Source organism: Pipra filicauda, unplaced genomic scaffold (genome assembly GCF_003945595.2).
Source record: "Pipra filicauda isolate LSUMZ 115617 unplaced genomic scaffold, ASM394559v2 scaffold384_size681814_pilon, whole genome shotgun sequence".
Lineage (NCBI taxonomy): Eukaryota > Metazoa > Chordata > Aves > Passeriformes > Pipridae > Pipra > Pipra filicauda.
The window spans coordinates 273,237-293,457 of NW_024104514.1; the positions used below are offsets into that span (position 1 = coordinate 273,237).

The 20,221-nt window shown below is 53.6% G+C and overlaps 2 protein-coding genes across 6 annotated transcripts; one reads left to right on the plus strand and one right to left on the minus strand.

The window, feature by feature from the left end:
- Positions 1–115: 115 nt before the first annotated feature.
- MAFF (MAF bZIP transcription factor F) lies at positions 116–3,718 on the minus strand. 3 transcript variants are annotated; one of them, XM_027715303.2, is made up of 3 exons: positions 3,469–3,718; positions 2,211–2,264; positions 116–2,129 (listed from the first exon to the last, which is right to left on the minus strand). In XM_027715303.2, the coding sequence occupies exons 1-3, from the start codon at positions 3,487–3,489 to the stop codon at positions 1,716–1,718; spliced, it is 489 nt and encodes a 162-aa protein (XP_027571104.1). In that variant the 5' UTR covers positions 3,490–3,718; the 3' UTR covers positions 116–1,715. The 3 variants fall into 3 exon arrangements, with proteins under 3 accessions (XP_027571104.1, XP_027571105.1, XP_027571106.1); XM_027715304.2 differs by lacking the exon at positions 3,469–3,718 and adding an exon at positions 3,385–3,445; XM_027715305.2 differs by lacking the exon at positions 3,469–3,718 and adding an exon at positions 2,846–3,145.
- A 284-nt stretch (positions 3,719–4,002) lies between these two features.
- Positions 4,003–19,316, plus strand: PLA2G6 (phospholipase A2 group VI). Of its 3 annotated transcripts, none has more exons than XM_027715221.2 (16): positions 4,003–4,394; positions 4,870–5,085; positions 5,850–6,030; positions 7,571–7,758; positions 9,000–9,096; positions 10,072–10,254; positions 10,450–10,558; positions 11,170–11,322; positions 12,843–12,933; positions 13,662–13,825; positions 14,354–14,504; positions 14,684–14,820; positions 15,446–15,600; positions 16,333–16,500; positions 17,527–17,600; positions 18,078–19,316. In XM_027715221.2, exons 1-16 carry the CDS (start codon positions 4,186–4,188, stop codon positions 18,217–18,219), a joined length of 2,418 nt encoding a protein of 805 aa, XP_027571022.1. In that variant the 5' UTR covers positions 4,003–4,185; the 3' UTR covers positions 18,220–19,316. The 3 variants fall into 3 exon arrangements, with proteins under 3 accessions (XP_027571022.1, XP_027571024.1, XP_039240832.1); XM_039384898.1 differs by having other exon boundaries at positions 4,004–4,394; positions 4,870–4,975; positions 5,944–6,030; XM_027715223.2 differs by lacking the exon at positions 11,170–11,322.
- Positions 19,317–20,221: the final 905 nt, after the last annotated feature.

Genomic DNA, 20,221 nt, shown 5'->3' on the forward strand with positions numbered 1-20,221 from the left:
TTTTTGGGCAGGTTCTTGAACACGTCCTGCAGCAAAGCTAGAGGGAGCTAGAAAATCTGGTCTCACTGAAACACAGCTCTGTCCCAAGTTCAAGAACGACTAAACACACTCTCCCTGTGGAAAAAAAAGAACTTGCTTTATTTGTAAAGTCTACAAAATACAGAGAAGTCGGGTAGGACACATACTGTAAGTCAGAAAATAAATAAGTTTTTTTTTGCTCTATATAAGTATAAGATAAAATGTGATTTGCATATATAAAATATAAAGTACGGCTCTGTACCAACATCCTGGCTGTGCCGAGAGGCGGAATGGCAAAGAGGACGTGAAAATAACTTATGTTCGTGCAATAAATAAACCCAAGGGGAGTTGGGGTGGGGGGATGCTCACCACAGTGCCCGTCCATGAGTGGCAGGCACCTCTCTCTGGGGAGGGATGGAGGCTGCAGCCGAGGGTGGCTGGCGTGGCAATACCCAGGCAGGGGCAGAACGGAGGGGCAGGGGAATCATCCACAGCAGCAGATGCCAAGACAGGTCTACCTCTACCTCCCCTGTGCTGCCCGTATTTTGCAAACCCGGCTCTTCCCCAGCATTTCAGCCTGCCGAAGAGCCCGTTGTCCCACACCAGTGTCCAAGCTGGAGGAAAACCAAAGGGAGGAGCCTACCTGCCTGCTAGGCAACTCCCAGGAGCTCTCTGTCCCTCCTTCCCACCTCCTGCACCTCCACCCCTCTCTCTGCCTCCGCAGCTGTCTCTCAAGGGCCAGAAGCACCTTTCCATGGGCTTTGTAGGCGGTGGGGCACTGGGGAGCGCTTGGTGGGGCCGTACAAGCTGGCCTGTGCTGAGCAAAACAGTGTTTATCTCTGCTCCAGCTGCCTCCGCTTCCTTCCTGCCAGTGCTGCTGCATTTCAGAGACACCCAGCCAGGCTGAGTGTCCCGTCAGCAGGAAGAGGCGTGAAGGATGTGCATGATAGGGAAAGATAAAACAGCACCACTGCTTCTCCCCTTTGTGGAAAACAGCCTGGGCTGACCCACTCATGTCCCCCAGCTCTCTCCTGCCCAAGGGACCCTGAATCACTGTCACCTCTGGGGTCCCCCTGCACCACAAGCTGCCACAGTGCTTTCCCATTCCATTCACCCGTACCAGACATCAACCTGCAGCCACTTTCTCTCCCGCCTTGACCTACCAACCTTCCCTCGCCATCTCCATCCCCAGAGACTCCAGCCATGCTGCCACCTCCCTCCCTGCTCCAGCCATGGTCCAAGTTGTGTGCCCAATGCTGATATCCCTCTCCTATGCCTTCTTCCCCTGCACCGCAAAACCTCTCTCTCCTCCTTTCCCTCTCTGGCTCCTGGGACTGCCTGGCCTGCATTCAGCTCTCCCATACCCTCTCCCTAAAAGGAGGCACCTGGTGTTTTCCCGCCACCTTGGAGCCATGGGATACTTCCCCACTGCTTCCTGTGTGGGTTTGCTCTCTCCTGTCTGCACCTCCAGGAGGGGAGGGGGCTGTCGGGGCCATCAGTGGGGTCATGTCCTCTACTCCAGCACCCACACTGCAGCAGCCCTCTCCACCTGGGGGAGCTGGAGGTCAAGGGAGAGGAGAAGGAGGATTTTGGGTACAAGTCCCGGCAGGGAGGAGGCTGAGGAAGGGCTGGGAGGCAATTCATGGGGGAAGGCGCCCCGGGGAGGTCTGTGCCCAGCCGGGGGACGGAGGCCAGCACTAGGAGTAGGCAGCCTGGTTGGTGCCGGACTTAACGATGGTGATGACACTGGCGGTGGCCACCTTGGCAGTGGGCCCATGAGTGGCCACAGTGCGGGCGAAGCCCTGCAGGGCCTCGTACTTGCCACGGAGAGTGTCGAGCTCCAGGCGCATGGCAGCGTTCTCCCGGGCCAGCTTGTCCACCTCCCACTCCAGCTCCATCTTCTGTTTCTGCAGCTCTTCCTTCTGGCAGACGCGCTTCACCCGACAGCTGGCAGCGTAACCCCGGTTCTTCAGCGTCCGACGGCGCTGCTTCAGCCTCGCCACCTCCTCCTTGGAGAGGCCCCGCAGGTGGTGGTTGAGCTCCCGCACTGAGAGCCCCATCAGCTCCTCATCCGACAGCAGCGGCGTGTTTTCCCCCAGCTCCCGCTTCACCTGCCGGAGAGAGGGGCGGTTGCCTGAGGCACCCCAAACCAGCCCCCTGCCTCCCAACCCCCTGTTCCCACTGGCACTCACCTTCAAGGCCTTACTGGAGAGCCCGTCTGCAGCCATCGTTCCCTCACGCTGGCCCTGTTGAGCAGCCAGGAGAGAAGCTGGTTACAGCCAGCCCCATGGCCCTCACCACGGAACAGAGGACACCGGCCCTGCTGGTCCCCTGCCCACATGCCCCCCCACCCCGGGCCGTGTGACTCATTCCACTCGTTTAAAAAAAGTACGTAGTAATAATATTAATAGCAACGATGACTGCAAGCAATAATAATAATAGAGGAAGGCGGGACTTCCCATCCCTCCTTCATCCCATCCCGAGATGGTGGGGATGCTGCTCTGCCCAGGGGACCCAAAACACCCCAGCCGGCTGCTGGGTCGCCAAGGCTTCCCCGCGGGGAGGAAGCCCGGGAGGGATCCGCTAGAGGTTGAAGGGAAAGTAAAAGTAGCAGACCCACGGAGTGACACCGTGACGAGGCCACCCAACCGGGACCCGCGCGGAGGTGCCGCCCCTCCACCCCTGTGGCCCGGCGGGCGAGGGCACCGCGGCTCCCGGCCCAAGGGGTCGGGCATCCACACGCTCGGGGGACGAAGGGTCGGGGCCACGCAGGTGGGCGGGCGAGAAGTGCCCTCCCCGTGATTCAGCAGCACAGAGAGAAAGTCACCGAAGCAGCGCCCGTCCCTCGTCGGTGTCCGGTTCCTCCCCGTCCCAGGGCCCGGAAAGTGGGAAGGGGTTCGGGACCCCAGGCTGCAGCCCAGGAGCCTTTCCTCACCTCGGGGAGCTCCGTCCTCGTCAGGGGAGCCCTCGGAGGGGCGAGTGGGGCCAGGGCAGGGCAGGGCAGGGAACGCCCCGCGAGGGATGAGGGGCTGGAGGGGGGCGGCGGGGAAGGTGGAGCCGGGGCGGCTGGAAGCTGATGCAATCCGGGCCGGGGAGCCGCCGCCGGAGCCGGGGGAGCGGCGGCAGATCCCCCCAGGGCGGTGGCTAAGACTTGGGAGGAAAGCGCGGACGGCACCGAGTGCGGACACCCCCGCCCCCCCAACCCGTCCGATCCCGTCCCAGCCCCAGCCCCAGCCCCGGTCCCCGCCCCCGGCGTAGGCAGAGCGGCCTCCAGCCGGTGCCGGACCCCGGCGCCCCCCTGTCCCGGCCGCCCCGCAGGGGGAGAAGCGGAGCGGGGAGCAGGGAGGCCGCCCGGACGGCGCTCACCTGGCGGCTGCGGCGGTGCCGCGGGGCCGGTGCCGGTCGGGGCGTCGGGCGGCGGCTCCAGCCCCGCTCCCCACGATTACTCACCCGCGGATTCTTTTCATTCATAAAAACACAGTCATGCGGTGACGTCACCCCGCCGCGCCCCCTCCCCGCCGCCGCCGCCGCGCTGGGCGGACGCTGCTCTTAAAGCGGCCGCTGCCCCAAGAGAGCCCCGGCGTGACCGCCCTCGTGGCGCGCTGCCAGCGTATTAAACACGTCGCGTTACGAACGCAGCCAAGCTCCAGCGGCGCCGGTTATAACCCTAATTCGAGGACTACGCACGCCCGGTGAACGGCCGTGCCGGGCGCAGAATGCCGCACACCAATGGGCCACTGCCGCTTTAAGGGGCGCGGCTCCGCCCCTGCCGTCCCACCCCTCACAAAGATGGCGCCTCCCGCCCTTCCGCCCTCCTCTCTTCTGGAAAGCGGCGGGTGTGGCGCGTACCCCGCCCCCACGGCCCCGCCCCGGCAGCGGCGCCGCTGATTGGTCCGTCCTAGGGGTGGTGCGGCTGATTGGCCCGTCCCGGGGGGCGGCACCGCTGATTGGCCCGTCCCGGGGGGCGGTGCGCGCCGGGGATTGCGCGCGGGGGGCGCTGGGGGCCCGTCGTCCTTTGCCCGGCCCCGTCCCAGTGTCCATCCCCGTTCCCATCCCTGTTCCCGGCCCCGTGTTACCCTGGCAGTTCTGGTTCTCCTACTCAGGCGCTGAGTCACACAGCCCGTGTAAGGGTAGCGGCCGGACGGAGCCGCCTGAGGCTCCAGGAAGATGCAGTTCCTGGGGCGGCTGGTGAACACCATCAATAGCGTCACGCAGATATTCAGTAACCCGTACCGGGTGAAGGAGGTGCCGGCCGCGGAGTATGCCGGTCACACCTGCCTGCGGGAGGAGGGCAGGGTGGCCCTGTACAAGAACAGCATCGCTCGCTCCTGGGACTGTCTCCTGGTGAATCCACAGAGCCCGCAGGTCGCTTTCCGGTGAGTGGCAGACCTTTAGCCATCCCTTCTGCAGAGGGAAACCAGAGGCCCGGTATGGCTGATCCTGTGACTGGTTCACAGCTGCGGGGTGATGTGTTTGAGCAGCAGGTGGCTGTGCGGGCTGGGAGGCCCTTGGGTAGGCGGGTGGCCAACGAAACGGGACAGGGTCCAAGCACTGTGACAACAGGCAGCTCTGAAATAGTTCAGGGCATCTATAGGTACATGTACTTCCACTCACACCTGTTACAGGTTCAGCATCTGGAACATAGGGTACTTCGAACCAAAACCTAACATTCCTCAGCTCTCAGCTAATGAAACATTTTCCGTGCTTCTCTTGGAACAAGCTTGGTGCCAGTTGAGGAAAAACAGGAAAGTTCCCAGCACTGCTGTTTCGAGAAGAACTGTTCGTCTCAGAAACATGGGGTCAGGGTTGTTCCTTTGAGCAGGATCAACCCTGTGTTTGCCTTTCCTCCAGGCTCTTCCAACTGGACAACGAAGCAGACGCCCTGGTGCTCTTTGAGCAATATGCCCGGCAGCTGCGCCCTTTCTACGAGAGCTCGTGCCAGCCCTTGTCCCTGGAGGAGCTCCAGCAGCTCAGCGACCTCCTCCGCAGCCACCCCAGCTGGTCCGCGGCACATGTCGCTGTGGAGTTCGGCCGCCGGGAGAGCTTCCGGCACAACCATATCCTGAGGCAAGGAGCAGGGGGTCTCCAGTGCTGGGGGGGCAGGCTGGACCAGGCCATGTTAGAGTATCTCTTCCTGATGTGCCAAAGCAGCAGGGGCTGCTTCTTGGGGCAGCTTAAAGCCTGTGGTTCCTGCAGAGATGAGTTTGGAAGTGCTGGCCTTGCTGCACCGTGCCTTGATGGCAGCGGTGGTGGCAGAGGGCCCTGGTGGCCGCTGTAGGGCTGCTTGGTGGGTTTCAGGCCCCTGCTGCAGAGCCCAGAGCTCTGGTGTTTGAGGGAAAAGGTTGAAGTGTCCTGCTAGAGATGCTGGTCAGATTATCACAGCGCTTGTGGAGTTGCTCTTTGGAGGGGCTTGTGGCTGAATTTGTAAATCACAGGAGGACTGTCTGGTAAGTTTTTGGCTACAAGCCCTTGCTCTGTTTCCATAGAGAGTCCACTGATGATAGGGGGGACTAGTGAGGAGTTAGGGGACTGGAGGGCACCACTAGGTTGCTGACTGTAAGCTGTCTCCTGCCTGCCTTTGTGCAGGGGGAACTGATCCCATACGGAGGCCAGAGGAAGGAGCACCAGGTCAGGGATAGACTCCAGGGCAAGACTGCCTGATAGCCCTTCCCTGTGGTTCTTCCCTGGCAAGAGGCTGGGCTTTTGTGATCCTCATGGTTCACACCAGATGGGGCAGATAGGGCAGGTACCTCTGTATCGGCTCCTGGAGCGGCTGCACGTCCTCCTCCTCGCAGCCACTCCTTGTCCTCACACCGACTTGTCTCTTGCAGCTGTGTGAACAGCACGGACAGCGAGGATGGCTGCACCCCGCTGCACCTGGCGTGCCGCAAGGGAGACATGGAGTGTCTGCTGGAGCTGCTGGAGTGCCACGCGCGGGTGGACATTACCGACAGGAACGGGGAGACTGTTTTCCACTACGCTGTGCGAGGGAGCAACCCCCAGATCATTGAGGTGGGGGCGATTTCTAGTCTGGGGAAAAGTGGGACCAGAACGGGTCATCTCTGTGCTGTGAGGAGAGAGACAGGAAAACAGCTGCAGACAGGGGGAGGAGAAAGTCAGTTCCCCCTGTCTAGTTAATGCTTGAGTCTGATATCAGCCTCTTATTTCCTCTCTTTACTGGTCCTGTTTCCCATAAAGGGGCTCCAAATTCCACCCTGCACTGGAACAAGGATATTAAGCAAGTTTCCTCAGAAAGTGTCCTTTACTGCTATTTACATTAGACCTTCATCCTGCCTTTCCTCAGGCCCATGGCTGTCCCTTCCCTCTCTCCTCCCTGCAGGGTATTTTGTTTCGGGTAGTGCTCCCGTAGGGAAATGTGTGTTCACATTGCCCTGGGGGATCATGCGTTGCCCACAGACTGAAGGACAGTTTGGAGCTGCCCTGGGCTGTCCTGAGCTGCAGGACTTGTTGTTTGAATTGAGTGGCTTTGCACAGGGGATGGCGATCACCCTTGAGGCAGAGACACTCTGAAGCCAGAGGTGTTCTCAATTGCTGAGAAGTGCTGGGCAGAGTGATGGGGTTTGTAAGGGTGTGGGTGGCCTTACATGTGGTTCCTGAGATCCGTCAGCTTCCCAAGACTCGGTGGGAGCCCGAGACTGACTCTCTGCTATGGCTGCAACTTTGACGTTTGCCCAGTACCTGTTGTGACAGCCCTCCCTCTGCCCTCCAGATTGTGCTGGGGTTTTCTAATGCATGATGGTGGAGGAATGAGGATGAGGGCTTGCCACGGTGTGGAGCAGGGCAGTTAGGAGCTTTGTGTTAAAAAGGTATCCTCTATTTCTCTGAAGGCATCAACTTGGCTCGTTGTTACAGAAATACTTCCAGGTCTGATCAGTCTCTTGTCTGTTTCTTTTCTCTATTGATTTCTTGCTAAACCAGAGAAAAGAAACTAAAATCCCACTTCTCTCTCTTCTGTGTACCGGGGCTTGCAGGGTTTCCCCAGTACAGCAGTGGGATGTTTTCAAGTAACAAACCAGCCAGCAGGCAACAGATCTAAAATTTACAGGGAAAATAGGAAAATTCCTTCAAACATACTCCCACATGCATGTTTTAAACAGAATCCTGTTTTTGTCTGAAAGCAGCAGTGGGTTTGGAGGGGAGATTGAGCTCCTGCCAGCTGATGGGGCTGCAGCAGGAGGGAATGCTGCTGTTTTCAGTTTGTGCTGTCAATTGGTTGGCCCGTGCTTGGCTCATGGTGAGATGGTAGGAGTCTTCTGGACTGTGTCAGTCAAGGTGGTGTGAGCCCTTTTTGGCTGAGGGATGTCTCAGAAGCACCTGGGCCAGAGGAAGAGGGCACAGAGAGCTCCCCTCTGGGGAGACAAAACACGGAGTGCATCCGTATCTACTGTGTTGCAAGCAAGTGTGGAGAGAACACTCTGTAGCATCATGAGGAGACCAGTGCTCCAGAGTCTGTCCTCGCAGCTCAGGAAGAGAGACAGTGCTCTTCCATGTCTCTCTGTCTGTTTGTTTATCTGCTCTCTCCTCTTTCCAGCTCCTGGGCAGAACCCCAACTACTGGCTTGGACCACCTGAACCATGAGGGGCTGACCGCTCTGCACCTCGCGTGCCAGCTGGGCAAAGAGGACATGGTGCGGTCCCTGCTGAAATGCCGTGCCAGCTGCAGCGTTGTGGGCATACTGGGATACCCCATCCACACAGCACTCAAGTTCTCCCACAAGGGGTACGTAACTGCCTGGGCTGCCAGAACACGGCTCTCCCTCCAGTCTGGGAACCTGTCTGCTGGCTCAGCACTGTCCAACACTGGACCCCTTTCAGGGTCAGTAGGAAGATGTCTTGTGCAGTCTTCTGCTGCATCACTGAATTGGCAAATGAACAGGGAAATGCTAGTGTGGGAAAGAAAGAAATGCCTTCAGAAAAGAAAGGCTTTTCCCTGAATTAATATATTATTCAGTATTAGACATTAGGAGAAAGACAGATTTCAAAAAACCTGTTGTGAAATACTTTTTCTCAAAATGAGCTGTGAGAAAATGATTCACTGATGCTTAAATAGCATTGCTAATTGATGCACCTCTGCCTTTGAGTGCTCTGATCCTAATAAGCTCTCATTGCAGAGCCTATTTTTTCCCATCTCCTTTAGGCCAGAAGTACTCTTGACTCTTAATAACACACTCTGGAACTGAATCAAAAAAGGCACAATGTTTACTTTCTGTTTGGTTTTCCCTGGAGAAATTTGATTCGTTTTGTGTATACTTTACAATACTTAATGCTTATAGGGTATCTGAGCTCTGAAAATAGGGCTCTCAAGCCAACACTAGCTGCAGCTAGGTGATTTTTCAGCATTTTAAAAAGCAATTTCCAACATTAGAGACACATTCACAAGCCCAAAATGTACTTAGGTCACCGAGTTTGCACTGAGACTTGATCTCTTGTGCAGGGTTTGTTTGGTGGTGTTTTAGAGAGGAGAGCATATGCATATATTTTCTAAGTCTACCTACCCCGCTTTCTAGGCATCAGATACTGGTCTGTTCACAACAGGTGTGATTTTTCACTCATAGAGAAGTACACAGATTCTTAATTTCAGCAAGTGTTTAACTATTTCAGTTTTATCCCCATGTTTCCATGGAAAGAGAGGAGAGAAGAATTTCCTCTCAGGTCTTGAGAGTTTCCAGAAATGCCATATTCCTGTATCAGAGAAGCACCCAGGTGTTGCTCCACAGCTTGAAATTGGGAAGAGATTCTCCTGCTCTGAATGCTGTACTGCTTGTATGCTTCCTGTTGCACCCACCCTTTCTGTAAAGAGCAAAATAAAAGTGCAGCTGAGGAACTTGCAGGTGTTGCAGAGACCCTGCTGCTGATGAAGGGTTTCCTGGTTTTCCTCTGGGTGGAAGGCAGGTACTGATGTGGGCAGAGGTCTTGAGTGAAGACAGCAGCCACCCATCCCGTCATGTCATTGTCTGACAGGTGTGCCCAGGCCATCCTCGAGGTAGATGCCAGCCAGGTTTGCTCCAAGGACCCACGCTATGAAGCTACTCCACTGCACTGGGCGAAGAAGGCAGAGGTAAATGGAGCCAATCCATGGTGAGAACCCGTGCTGCCACCCAGCATGCAGTTAATTCCTCTTGCTGCTAACCTGTCCCTTTCCAACTGCATGTGCAGAGCCCTGGAAGTGTCAGAGCCTAGCCAGCCCAGTGTTTGATTCCCTTTGCCCTGTGCCAATCAGTGCTGTTTGCCACGGGGGACAGAGCAGTGGAGCCTTGCAGTGAAATAAACTGGTGGAGTCATCCCTAGTGCTTCATCTGTGACTGTGAAACTGCCAGCTTGTCCCTTTTCCCTTTTGTTGAGGAAATTGCAGCACTGTCCCTGAAGCACAATTGCCCTGGGAGGGAGCTCTTTTCTTGTTACCTGACGGTTTCCTGGAAGCAAACAAATCAATGCCTTAAAGACTGCAGGGGAAGTGTGAGGTGGGGAGGGGGGGTGACATGTGCATGACGGTCATGTTCTACCAGAGATGAGCAGGTCAGTGATATGCCATGCTGGAGCCACCTAAATGGTGCTTGTTGCAAGCAGAGGGCTTTCCTATTACAAGACTCTTCTCCCTCCTCCAGTATCACATCCTGCTCAGAAATGTCCTGTGGAGTTTCAGAACAGACCTAAATTTGCCTGGCTTATAAAGAGAAGTTCAGGGAGAAAACTTTTTCCTTCCAGTCTGAAAGGATCCTGGCCTGAGTAAGAACTGGTTTTTTCTCAGTTGATCTCAGCCAGTCATTACAGTTGCATATAAATCCCAAAGCATCCAGAAGCTCCAGCCAGATTGCAAAACCACCAGCTAGTTCTGTGGTAAAAGACCCGGAAACCCCATCTCCAGTGCTTGGAAAATTCAGCTGGCATCTGCCAGCCAACTATACCCAGGCTAAGGCTCCCTCCTCTTCCCCTGCTTTGCTTGCCATGAGACCTGGATGGTTTGAGCACCCAGGTGGTTGTCCTTACGATTGCTTTATCTCTTCCTGACCTGGCACCTGCACGTTGGGCACAGATGACACGGCTGCTGCTGGAGTACGGCTCCCAGGTGAACGTGACCAGCCGGACGGCTGACATGGCTCTGCACATCGCGGTGCAGAGGGGACGCTTCGACTGCGCCATGGTCCTGCTGACACACGGCGCCCACACCAACGCCCGCGGTCAGAATGGCAACACACCCCTGCACCTGGCCATGAAGGTGAGCTTTCTGCAGAGGATGCTGGGAAGGAGAGAGAGGGTTTTCTTGAAGGGCTGAAACAGAGACAGACTCCTTTGAAATTCTGCCTCTTGCTTTCCATGTGGTGATCCCCTGTGGGTGGATCTGGCTAATAAAAGGAGGAGGGAAGGAATGAAAAATCACGTAGTGGCTCTTGAGCTTTCTCTTGTCCCTTAGCATGACCACCTGGATATGATCAAAGCGATCGTCGTGTTTGGAGGAGATATCGAGATCCCCAATGATTTTGGGGAGACACCAGGACTGTTGGCAGCCAGGAGCAGCAAAGGTGAGGGAGCATGTCAGCAGCCTTACAGGGTGAATCTGGCACCCTGTCTCCCCTTGGTTGCTGAAACGGTGGCTTGGGAAGCGGTGAAAGCCTGCCACGCATGGGTGATGCTTCTCCAGTATGCTTTTCCAGTATGCTTTTGTAGTCGCTCACAGGGTAGGCGCTTCCTTTGCTAGCGATGTAGGCTTTGTATTACTAGCCCTTGGTCGGTTTCTCTTCTGTGAGACAGAGATGCAAGAGGAAAAGCTGGCATGCACTTGCACTCCCCCTCTTTCACACCACCATGTCAGGCACTGCAGGCTCACAACAGGATGACGCAGTGCTGCTGAACTGCTCAGGTGGGAGCAGACACAGGTGGTTCTTCAGTGGCAAGAAGTGTGTGGCACACACCTCCTTTGAAGCAGCACAGCGCTGGGTACTCCCGCTGTGCACAAGTCCTGCTGCCTGGTGTTTGGGAGAGATACCCGGGATGTGCTTTCCCCTTCCTCAGGTTATCCCAGAGGTTTTGTGAGGCTCAGGCCTGCTATGAGTTTGGCAGAGCACGTTATCCCCCGGTGTGTGCGTGCACTGATTCTCTTTCTGATCTGTGACTCCCCCTTCCGTCACCTAAGGTGCGAACCGGAAAGTGCTCTTAGACCTGCTGCAAACTGTAGGGACTGAACGCTGCCGCCCACCACCCAACCCTGACTCCCCAAGCCTGGCACCATCTGCCGCCTCCTTCCTGGAAGGCCAACCTTCCTCACGGAGCAGCTTCAACAGCTTAGGTAAAGCCTTCCCTGGCCCTCTCTTGTTCTCCTTCCTTCATGCTTCACAGTGCTGTCTTGGATCTCTTCTTCAGATGGGCCATGCTCTGGGAACTGTCTTAGCTCTCAGTATCTGGTGACTCTGTCGTGACTCTGTCCTCGTTCAGCTGTTGCAGGATCCTATCTCTTTTCTCTGCTTTTCCTGTGTGTACTCTAAACTCTCGTACTCCAGACTTTTGTTTTATAGAACTGACAGATGCAGCTCTGTAAGAAGGAGCAGGAAGACTGATTCCTTCACCCCTCTGGAAGAGGTGTAGCACTTAGTTGCTGGCATGTACTTTATCCACTGGGTCATGTACTTAGTGGTCTGCCTTGAGGACCACCCAGTGTTGTGCTGGGCACAAGGGGATTTAGAAGTGTGACTTTTTCAGATCCTGGAGGCCAGCAGCTGGGAGAGGGAAGGGGTGAAGTCTGAGGATAAGTAACCCGGGTCACATGTTTGTTACGTAGAGGAAAAGCCTACTTTAGGACATGCAACTGTGTCGTAGCTTGTGCTTCATACTGCCCAGACTCTGTGAATAAACACATGGGTCTATTCTAAGTGCTGGGCTTTCCATCTCCATTGAGCTCAGGCAGAGGCAGCGGGAGGGGTTACGGAGTAGTGGGTGAGTTGACTTGGAGGGAGGCTCTCACCCTCATGAGAGGAGCATGGAGGCAGCTAGCAGCTTCTTGTGGACCTCTTCCCATCTCAGGCTGGAGGTTTCCTTTGCAAAGGCTTTCCTGTGAGGCTAGAGGACAACCCTGGAGCGTGTCTGTCACCACAAATCTCACTGACTGCTGACACCAGGACTTTCTTCTCACCATGGCGTGGCGAAGGCAACCCCTGCCCAGTTTCAGCTCTGATGCAGTGACAGAGCAAGACCCTTTTTTGTCTTGGACTCTGGCCCTTGAAGAAACTCCTCACCACATTCATTGTTTCCATGTGCTCTAGACACAACCACCTTCCAGCCTGGGTGCTGGCAGGAGTATGTAACTTCTCTCCCCCTGTTCTTCTTTTGGTTTTGTAGGCTGGCTTCTCACCTAGCCTGGATCGGTGCCCTGCACCCAGGGCAGCCTGGGTGAACATCAGCTGAGGGGTAATGACAAGCCACTCTGTCTCCACAGCTCTCCTGCCTAGGTTACCTTGAGGAGTAGATTTAGGTTTTATCTTAGCAGCTTGCAGTAAACTGCTTAGTGGGCACACTGCTAGGCTCTGCCTTCTCTCTCACCCACTGTGCTCATCTTCTGCTTCTACAAATCCTTTGTCTCCGCCAGTGCATCTCCAGCTGCACACTCTAAAGGATGGTGTTGCACTTCTTTGGTGTGGAGTTTAATCTGGGGGGTACCTGTTGGCTGTGGGTAAGATGGCTCGTGTCTCCTACAGGCAGCTTTATTCAATGGGGAAGGGAGTTGGATATTCTCTCTGTGATTATGGTGGAAATCATTTACCACACTGATGGTCCCTAATATTTCTTTCCTTTTGCATGTTCATGGCCCTGTAGGGTACCAGGATGTTCTGTATGTTTCTGCAACTCTGGGACAGTTGTTGAAGGCACCAGATGTTGTGGACATGCCCAGTGAAGACAGAAGAAAGTAAGTGAGGAGCAGCTTCTGTCCAGGCTCCCATGCAACTTGAAAGTGAAATCTGTGTGTGAATTCTCCCCTTCCACACCCGTGGGGGTGGCTTCCTCAGAGCTGATATTTAATGTCCATTGCTGTTGCAGTTTTTGCCAACACCTTGCGATAAATTTCTGTTTCAATAAATGACCACTGCCTGTCCTGTGTGCAGCCCTGGAGCTGCAGTGGAGCCTGAGCTCAGCAAGTGAAACCCCTGCTCTGTTCCTTTCCTGTGCCACTGGGCACCCAATGCTGCTTTAGCTTTGTGATTACCCCATCTCCACACACTGCCCTGATGCTCGCCCAGCTCCTCAGGACCTCATCTTGCATGGAGTGGAGGAAGGGTTGGCACTGAAGTGCTGCTGGCAGGATTTAGGGCTATCTGCTTTTTATTTATGACACAATACTCACTAGAGTGTAGTAAGGGACTTGGGTGCGGTTTCAGCTGGTACTCTCTGGTGTAGAGGTTAGAGATGGCTATGCAAGAGCAATGGGTGTTGCACCAGCTCTGGCAAGGATTATTGGATGTGTCTTATTTGCACCTGAGAGACCACTGCTGGATTTCTTAATTCACTGATTACTCTGTCTGCAGCAATCTAGTAACTGGCATAATTTCCTGCTCCCAAAGCCACATTCGTATGCAGTGTTCTGTGGTTTGTAATCTGTCCCACAGTTGCTAGTCATCTGTGTCCGTCTCTCTCCAGTCAGGACCGCCTCCTGTGCTTGGATGGAGGGGGCATCCGGGGCCTCGTGCTCATCCAGCTCCTCCTGGCTATCGAAAAAGCTGCAGGCCGTCCCATTCGTGAGATTTTTGACTGGATCGCAGGGACCAGCACTGGAGGGATCTTGGCCTTGGCTATTGTACATGGTAAGGACAGTGCAAACAATGGGCCCCTTCTCACTGCTGTGGGCCTGAGCACACCTCTGTGGGGAATGGGTGTGGGGTGGGAGCTGCCTCTCTGAGTCCTGACTGAGATCTTTTGTACCTGCCTGCCAAAGGAGGGATGGGATGTTCGTTAATGAAGGAAAACCTAGACCTGGCTTTGCGCTTGCTTCTCACATCAGCTGGCTTTGAGCAGCTTTCTGGGTTTTGGGAAGTGAGTGGTGACAGAGTGCAATATTCCGTTCTTCCTGTGCTCTCCACAGGGGCTTCAGAGCAAGGTGGTTGACACTTTCTGGTGGTGGGAAACTATGCTCCAAGTTTGTTCTTCCTCTGTAATCCTTCCCAGTCATGCTGCTGAGGACTAAGCAGATGACAGGCTTGGGAAGGGAGTGGGATTGGGAGTGATGCCTCCGATCTCCTGCTTGTTCTGGAAAGTCCTAGCTCTGATGTGCTGTTTGTTCTGCCTACCCTTCCTCTTGCTCCTGCTCCTGCCAACACTGTTGCCTGTCTCAGGGAAGTCCATGGACTACATGCGCTGCCTGTACTTCCGCATGAAGGACATGGTGTTCCGGGGGTCTCGGCCCTACGAGTCAGAGCCCCTGGATGAGTTCTTGAAGAAGGAATTTGGGGAAAACACCAAAATGACAGATGTCCGAAAACCCAAGTAAGTCTTGCCTGGGGCTATGCTAGTTGATGCTGTCCTGCATGTGCTCTAGACCCCTCTCAGCAGAGATGCTCAGCCTCTCCTTAGAGCAGATCTGCAGGAGTGTGATGTGCAGTCTGTTGAAGCCTAAATACTTTTTTTCCCATTTTACTCTTATTCTCTCATGTCCTCTTCCCTAGGGTTATGGTGACCGGGACGTTGTGTGACCGACAGCCAGCTGAGCTCCACCTTTTCCGGAATTACCCTGTACCAGAGACAAAAACCTCCACTGAATACAAGACAAGTGCATCTTTCAAACCACTCACTCAGCCTGAAGGTAAATTATGGTGCACAGAAGTCCGTCTGGTTGGCAGAGAAGGTTGACAGGGACATATTTAATGTTCTTCTTCCATCGCTCTCAAAATCAGGGCATCCCAGCAATGGCTCATCGCTGGTCTTGACTTGTAGTTTGGTCCTAATGGTGCTTGGCTTTTCTCCTTTCTCTTCCTCCCTTGGCTTCTCTTGTACCAGGAACAGGGACTGGCTGGCAAGGTTCATGAGGAAGGGGTCTGCTAGAGCAGTCCTGCATACAGTCAGTACCTTTCCCTGGGCTCTCACAGAAAAACATGGAAGAGCTGTGTAACTGAAGCATGCAGCCCCCTCCAGCTTGCTGCTTTGTCTAGCATACACAACTGGTTCATTATCAAAATAGCAGCAATGAAGCGGATAGAGAGCGAATTTGACCCAGGATATGTAGAAAGTTTTGAGAACATCTTTTAAAGTCCCCCCAAGTCATTCTGTGCATCCAAGCAGAGGCCCTGCTGTTGGGAGAAAGAAGCAAAACTGTGCAGGGCAGGGTTTTCGGGGACTGAAAGCCCTCCTGCTTAGTGCTGGTGAAGGCAGCGTGCTCCTCGTGCACAGCAGAGTTGCTGCAAGAGGCCTTTTGCTTCCTCCCTCTCCAGACCAGCTGGTGTGGCGCGCTGCCCGCTGTAGCGGTGCGGCTCCCACTTACTTCCGGCCAATCGGCCGCTTCCTGGATGGAGGGCTGCTGGCCAACAACCCGACCCTCGACGCCATGGCGGAGATCCACGAGTACAATAAGACGCTCATCAAAAAGGTGAGGGAAATCCTAGTCTGGTAACTGGGGTATTTTGGACCCACTGAGCCTCCCTTGAAGAGGAAATGGATTTGGCAATGGATGCGTATTAGTGGATAAACTAGGTAGCAGTGCAGCACCCTGAAAGGAAGTGTATGGAGGAGGATATGTGTTGGGAATGGTGGCTGGGAGGGGAGATACCTCTTCTGACAAGGGTGTGAGACGTGGAGACAGCCTCATCAGCCTCTCCTTGCTACTTTGAACAAGGATGATTCAGTTGATGGTTGTGTGTGGCCCTTGATGCAGCTCTGCAGGGCCTTTTTCTGCCCAAAAATAAATGGAGAAGACAAAGGTAGGGTACTCTGTGAGCTGAAGAGGGAATGCCTTCTGTGGTATGGCAAGTTCTTAAAAAACATGAATAACTACTGGCAGCTGTTGTTCCCTGTAGTTGAAAGGGAAGGTGTGTTGTCAGAATGACTGAAGAGTTGTACTGTTTCATGGTCATCTGGTCCCGAGACTCATCTCCAGGGTGTTCCCATGAGTTTGGGTGCAGTCAGGGGGATAAGGGACAGAACAGTGCAACTGTTGAACTCCTGTGGATTACACACCTGTCTCACCAGGCTGTACTTGAGGAGAGAGAAAAGACTACTGAGCCTTTTGCCTTGGCTTTCAGACCTTCCCCAGGACTGCTGTGAAAGACATGCTCTGCCTTCGTTGTTGGTTCTAGTAAACAAATCTTCTGTTTGTCCACAGGGTCGGAGGCAGGAAGTAAGAAAATTGGGGTTGGTGGTCTCCCTGGGGACAGGGAAGCCTCCGCAGATCCCAGTGAGCTCTGTGGATGTTTTCCGCCCCTCCAACCCTTGGGAGCTGGCGAAGACTGTCTTTGGGGCCAGGGAACTTGGCAAGATGGTGGTGGATTGTGTGAGTACTGGGAGGAGGGGATGGGGAAAGACCCCTGGGGTTGCTTGCAGGGAGGGAGAAAAAGTTTCCAGTCTTCAGCTTCTTCCTTTTGGAAGTAAATTCTATTTCCTTGGAACTACTCTGACCATGGATGTAGTGGGTAACTTAAGAATTGCGGGAGCACAGCAGGTCTGAAGACCTGTCTGCTTCTTTGGGGTTTTGAGTTCCAAGGCAGGTTCTTGCAGCTGAAAGGGGCTGAGGACAGGATGGTGGTCAGTGACCCTTAGGAACATTTGCAGCATTGATTACCATATGAGCAACCCGGGCCAAAAAAAAAAAGTCATTCCTTGGAAAAGAGCAATTCATTTTTCTTTAGAAAAGCCTTGTTGTCCCCACTGGGGAAATCAGTAAACGCTAGAGAAGTGGAAGAGTCACTAATAAAAAACAGTTTTTGAGAGCTGTGGTTAGGAGCGTGTAATAGGAATAAGAGCTTGCATGTTTCAGAAAGATCATGAACTGTTGTGCATGAAAACAGTCCAAATGAATGAAAGCCAGAAGGATCAGAATGGAAGTTCTGACTGTGTTCTTAATTCTGTTGCTTTATCTCCTTTTTAACTTCCTAAAGTCGGAAAGTGCCTGGAGTCCCTCTGCTTCCCCTGTCTTTTACTTCAGGGCTCCCAGGGAGCTGTGCCACGATAGTAGTAATCACAGGCTGTGCTGTTACAGGGCTTGGACAGAATGAATAAAATCCCAAGGAGGCTGTCATTCATGTCCTCCTGAAAGTTTCTTTAAGGGAGTCTACTCAATGCTGTGATGTATGGAGGATCTGTAGGGTGCAATTCCTTGTGTCCCAAAGATCAGGAGCACTGTTCTTATGTTAAAAATAAAAATAAATAAATAAAAAGGTGCCTCACTCTTGGTGGCAAGCAGGGCCATCCAGGATGAACTTGCTCCTGGTTTTCCTTTTCCCTCTGCAGCTTGTGCAGTTCAACTTGCAGGCAGGGGAAGAGCAGTCAGGCTGTAACTGTGGGCCTGTTTCTCCTGCAGTGCACTGACGCAGATGGCCCAGCTGTGGATCGTGCCAGGGCCTGGTGTGAGATGACGGATGTCCCGTATTTCCGGTAGGAGCTTCCTTTCCACTGTCTGCACAGATCTATTTTTATCCCTCTCACTTCAGACCTGGCTGTGGCATGCGTCATCCCAAACAGCATCCCCTCCAGAGGCATGCCTGCCCAAACCTGTCCCCTGCCCGCCACCCTCATGCCTCAGTGACACAACAGAGGATGCCCTGGCCTCTGCATGAACTGATGCTCCAAGCATGCCTGGTCTGGGGACACTTAGTGGAGGCTTGCAGGTTGCTGTCTTGCATGGTCCTTCGGGATGTGCATCCTGCCCCATTCCACCACGCACAGCCTGTTTTAGATTTGTCCCTCATGTGCTGCGGTTGCTGAAGTGTGGCTCTGCAAGTCTGACAGACACAGGGCCAGTGAGCATCTCAGTGGCAGGAGCCCCTTGGCAAAAGTCTCCTGCTTGGCAGGCTTGTGCCTGACCACCTCCGCATCTGTGCCCAGCTGGTGATGCTGTCTTGGTGTCTGCAGGCTCAGCCCTCAGCTGCACACGGAGGTGATGCTGGACGAGGTGAATGACACAGTGCTGGTGAACGCTCTCTGGGACACCCAGCTGTACATCTACCAGCACCGGGAGCAGTTCGAGCAGCTGGTGCAACATCTCTGCCGATGACTGACCTGGAGGTTCCCATTCTGCATGCCAAAGGCAAGGGGCAGCAGACACTGAAATGGCTCAGATTTGCCCTTCAACCAAGGTGTTGAGCTGGGGGAGGGACTAGTGATAATTATGAGGAACTAATAATATTTAATAGACAACAGTGCACATACACATGTATTCCTGGACAGCTGTGAAATGCTGACAGTTATCCTTGTTCTGTAGCCCTGTCTCTGCTGCTGTGCTTGGTTTTGCTGCCTTGCTGTCTGACTCAGAATCCAGAGCCCCCACCTACCTGTCTTGAGTTGTAGCAGCTGGAATGTCTCCTGTCTGTGCAGTACCTCCACTGACAAAGCACTGTGCACCTTCCCACGTCACAGAATGGGCTAAGACCTGATGACAGCTTCAGGGATTGCTTGGCCCACTGGGGCCAAGTTATTTCAGAGCGTATAGTATGGGAAAAAGGGATTATTTTTCCTTCAACACACCCAGTTTGAAGGGAAGCAGAAATGCTTCAACTTTTTGGAGTAGATATGACACAGAATGTTGCAGCTGGCCTTGGGAGAAGGGCAAACCTTTCCTGAGGCAGGTTTTCTGTAGCAGCTTCTTTCCCCTTTGACATGGGCTGGCAACACAGGTACTGACTGTGCCTAGGGTGGGAGCAGACCCCTCCCACCCAGGGCTTTTTGTGCCACCTGATTTGCTGTGCTGCTCTTTGCTCAAGGGCTGAGATGTGAGAGCCTGACTTTACTTGCAGCAAGCTCAGGGCAAGGGACAAGAGCCTTGGCTTAGTAGAGAGGTCATTTAACTTAGTATGGAATTGAAATGCTCTGAGATCAGTTCCCTCCAAAGAAGCTGACCCTGTGACAATTTGGGTTTACTTTTTTTTACTACTGGAAATTTCACTGTAACTGCTATACTAGTCGTTGTTTCTGTCGTAAATTTTGCATATTTATAAATAACTTATGTATGTATTTGGAGGCATTTTGAGGAGTACCCCAAAAAATTGAATTTTTAATCCTTTGCTTTTGACTGAATGGACTGCTGTTGCCAACAGGGCTTCTGTGAAAAACTGACATGATCTGAAATAAAGAGGGATTTGCATTTGTTTCTGATGTCATGCAGTCAATGGTTGTCCTCTCTCTCTCTCTATCCTGCAAGTTCCCAGAGGGCTTCTGAGCTTGCAGCCTCTGAATTTCTTCCAGGTACACAATCAGGAATAGGGCTCCTTGAGACACAGGATTATACCAAGAGGTGAATGACCTGTCCTTGCAGACAGCCCTGGGAGCACATATGGGGTGTGAGTGGCTGATAGTTCCACAACAATTGCAATGAGAGGAAAAAGGCTTTGGACTAGCTGCAATATCAGGATCCTCTTAGAGCTGGCCAGGCCCAAAAAGTAGAACACTGAAATCCTTTGGGATACAAAAGGCTGCAGATGGGGCTTTAATTTTGGTATCCCCAAGTGGTTCCCTGACAAGGTAACTGCTGCAAACCTGCTGGACCTGCTGCCCAGTGGTTCCTACAGGACACCACTGAGGTGCTGAGTCATGAGTAGGTCTAAAAACTGATTATCTGCCTTCTGATCTTCAATTTCACAAATGAGATTGTGGAATTAGGAGGATTTTAGGCAGAGTAAAAGTCTTCTTTTCCTGTATAACAGAGGGCCTTACCTTCTTGTAGAAAAACAGAACTTAAGATGGAGAGACCCTAAGCTCCTTTCTGCTTTTTGCCCCTGGCTTGCACTCTGCCCCCCCTCTTTATAAGTCTGCAGGGACTTCCTGGAGCAGGTTCCTTGCATGCAGATGGGGAGATCAGGAGGGTTGCCACGTTAACCCCAGATGGCAATCAAGTACCACCCACCCACTCACACCTCACCACACCCCTGCTGGGGAGGAGACTCAGAAAGAAAAGGTAAACCTTGTGGGTTGAGAGAAGAACAATTTGATAATTGAACCAAAGTATAATAATAATAAAAATTATAAGGAGAGGGAAAGAGAGTAACAGGACCCAAGAGAAA

Bases quoted from the DNA above. Each gene is read 5' to 3' on its own strand.
- PLA2G6 (XM_027715221.2), top strand. From the start codon at position 4,186: ATGCAGTTCCTGGGGCGGCTGGTGAACACCATCAATAGCGTCACGCAG. The intron at 7,759-8,999 runs GTACGTAACTGC...ATTGTCTGACAG, and splicing joins CTCAAGTTCTCCCACAAGGG to GTGTGCCCAGGCCATCCTCG. The intron at 10,559-11,169 runs GTGAGGGAGCAT...CCGTCACCTAAG, and splicing joins GGCAGCCAGGAGCAGCAAAG to GTGCGAACCGGAAAGTGCTC.
- MAFF (XM_027715303.2), bottom strand. From the start codon at position 3,489: ATGAATGAAAAGAATCCGCGG. The intron at 2,265-3,468 runs GTGAGTAATCGT...GCTGCTCAACAG, and splicing joins TGAATGAAAAGAATCCGCGG to GGCCAGCGTGAGGGAACGAT. The intron at 2,130-2,210 runs GTGAGTGCCAGT...TCTCTCCGGCAG, and splicing joins TCTCCAGTAAGGCCTTGAAG to GTGAAGCGGGAGCTGGGGGA.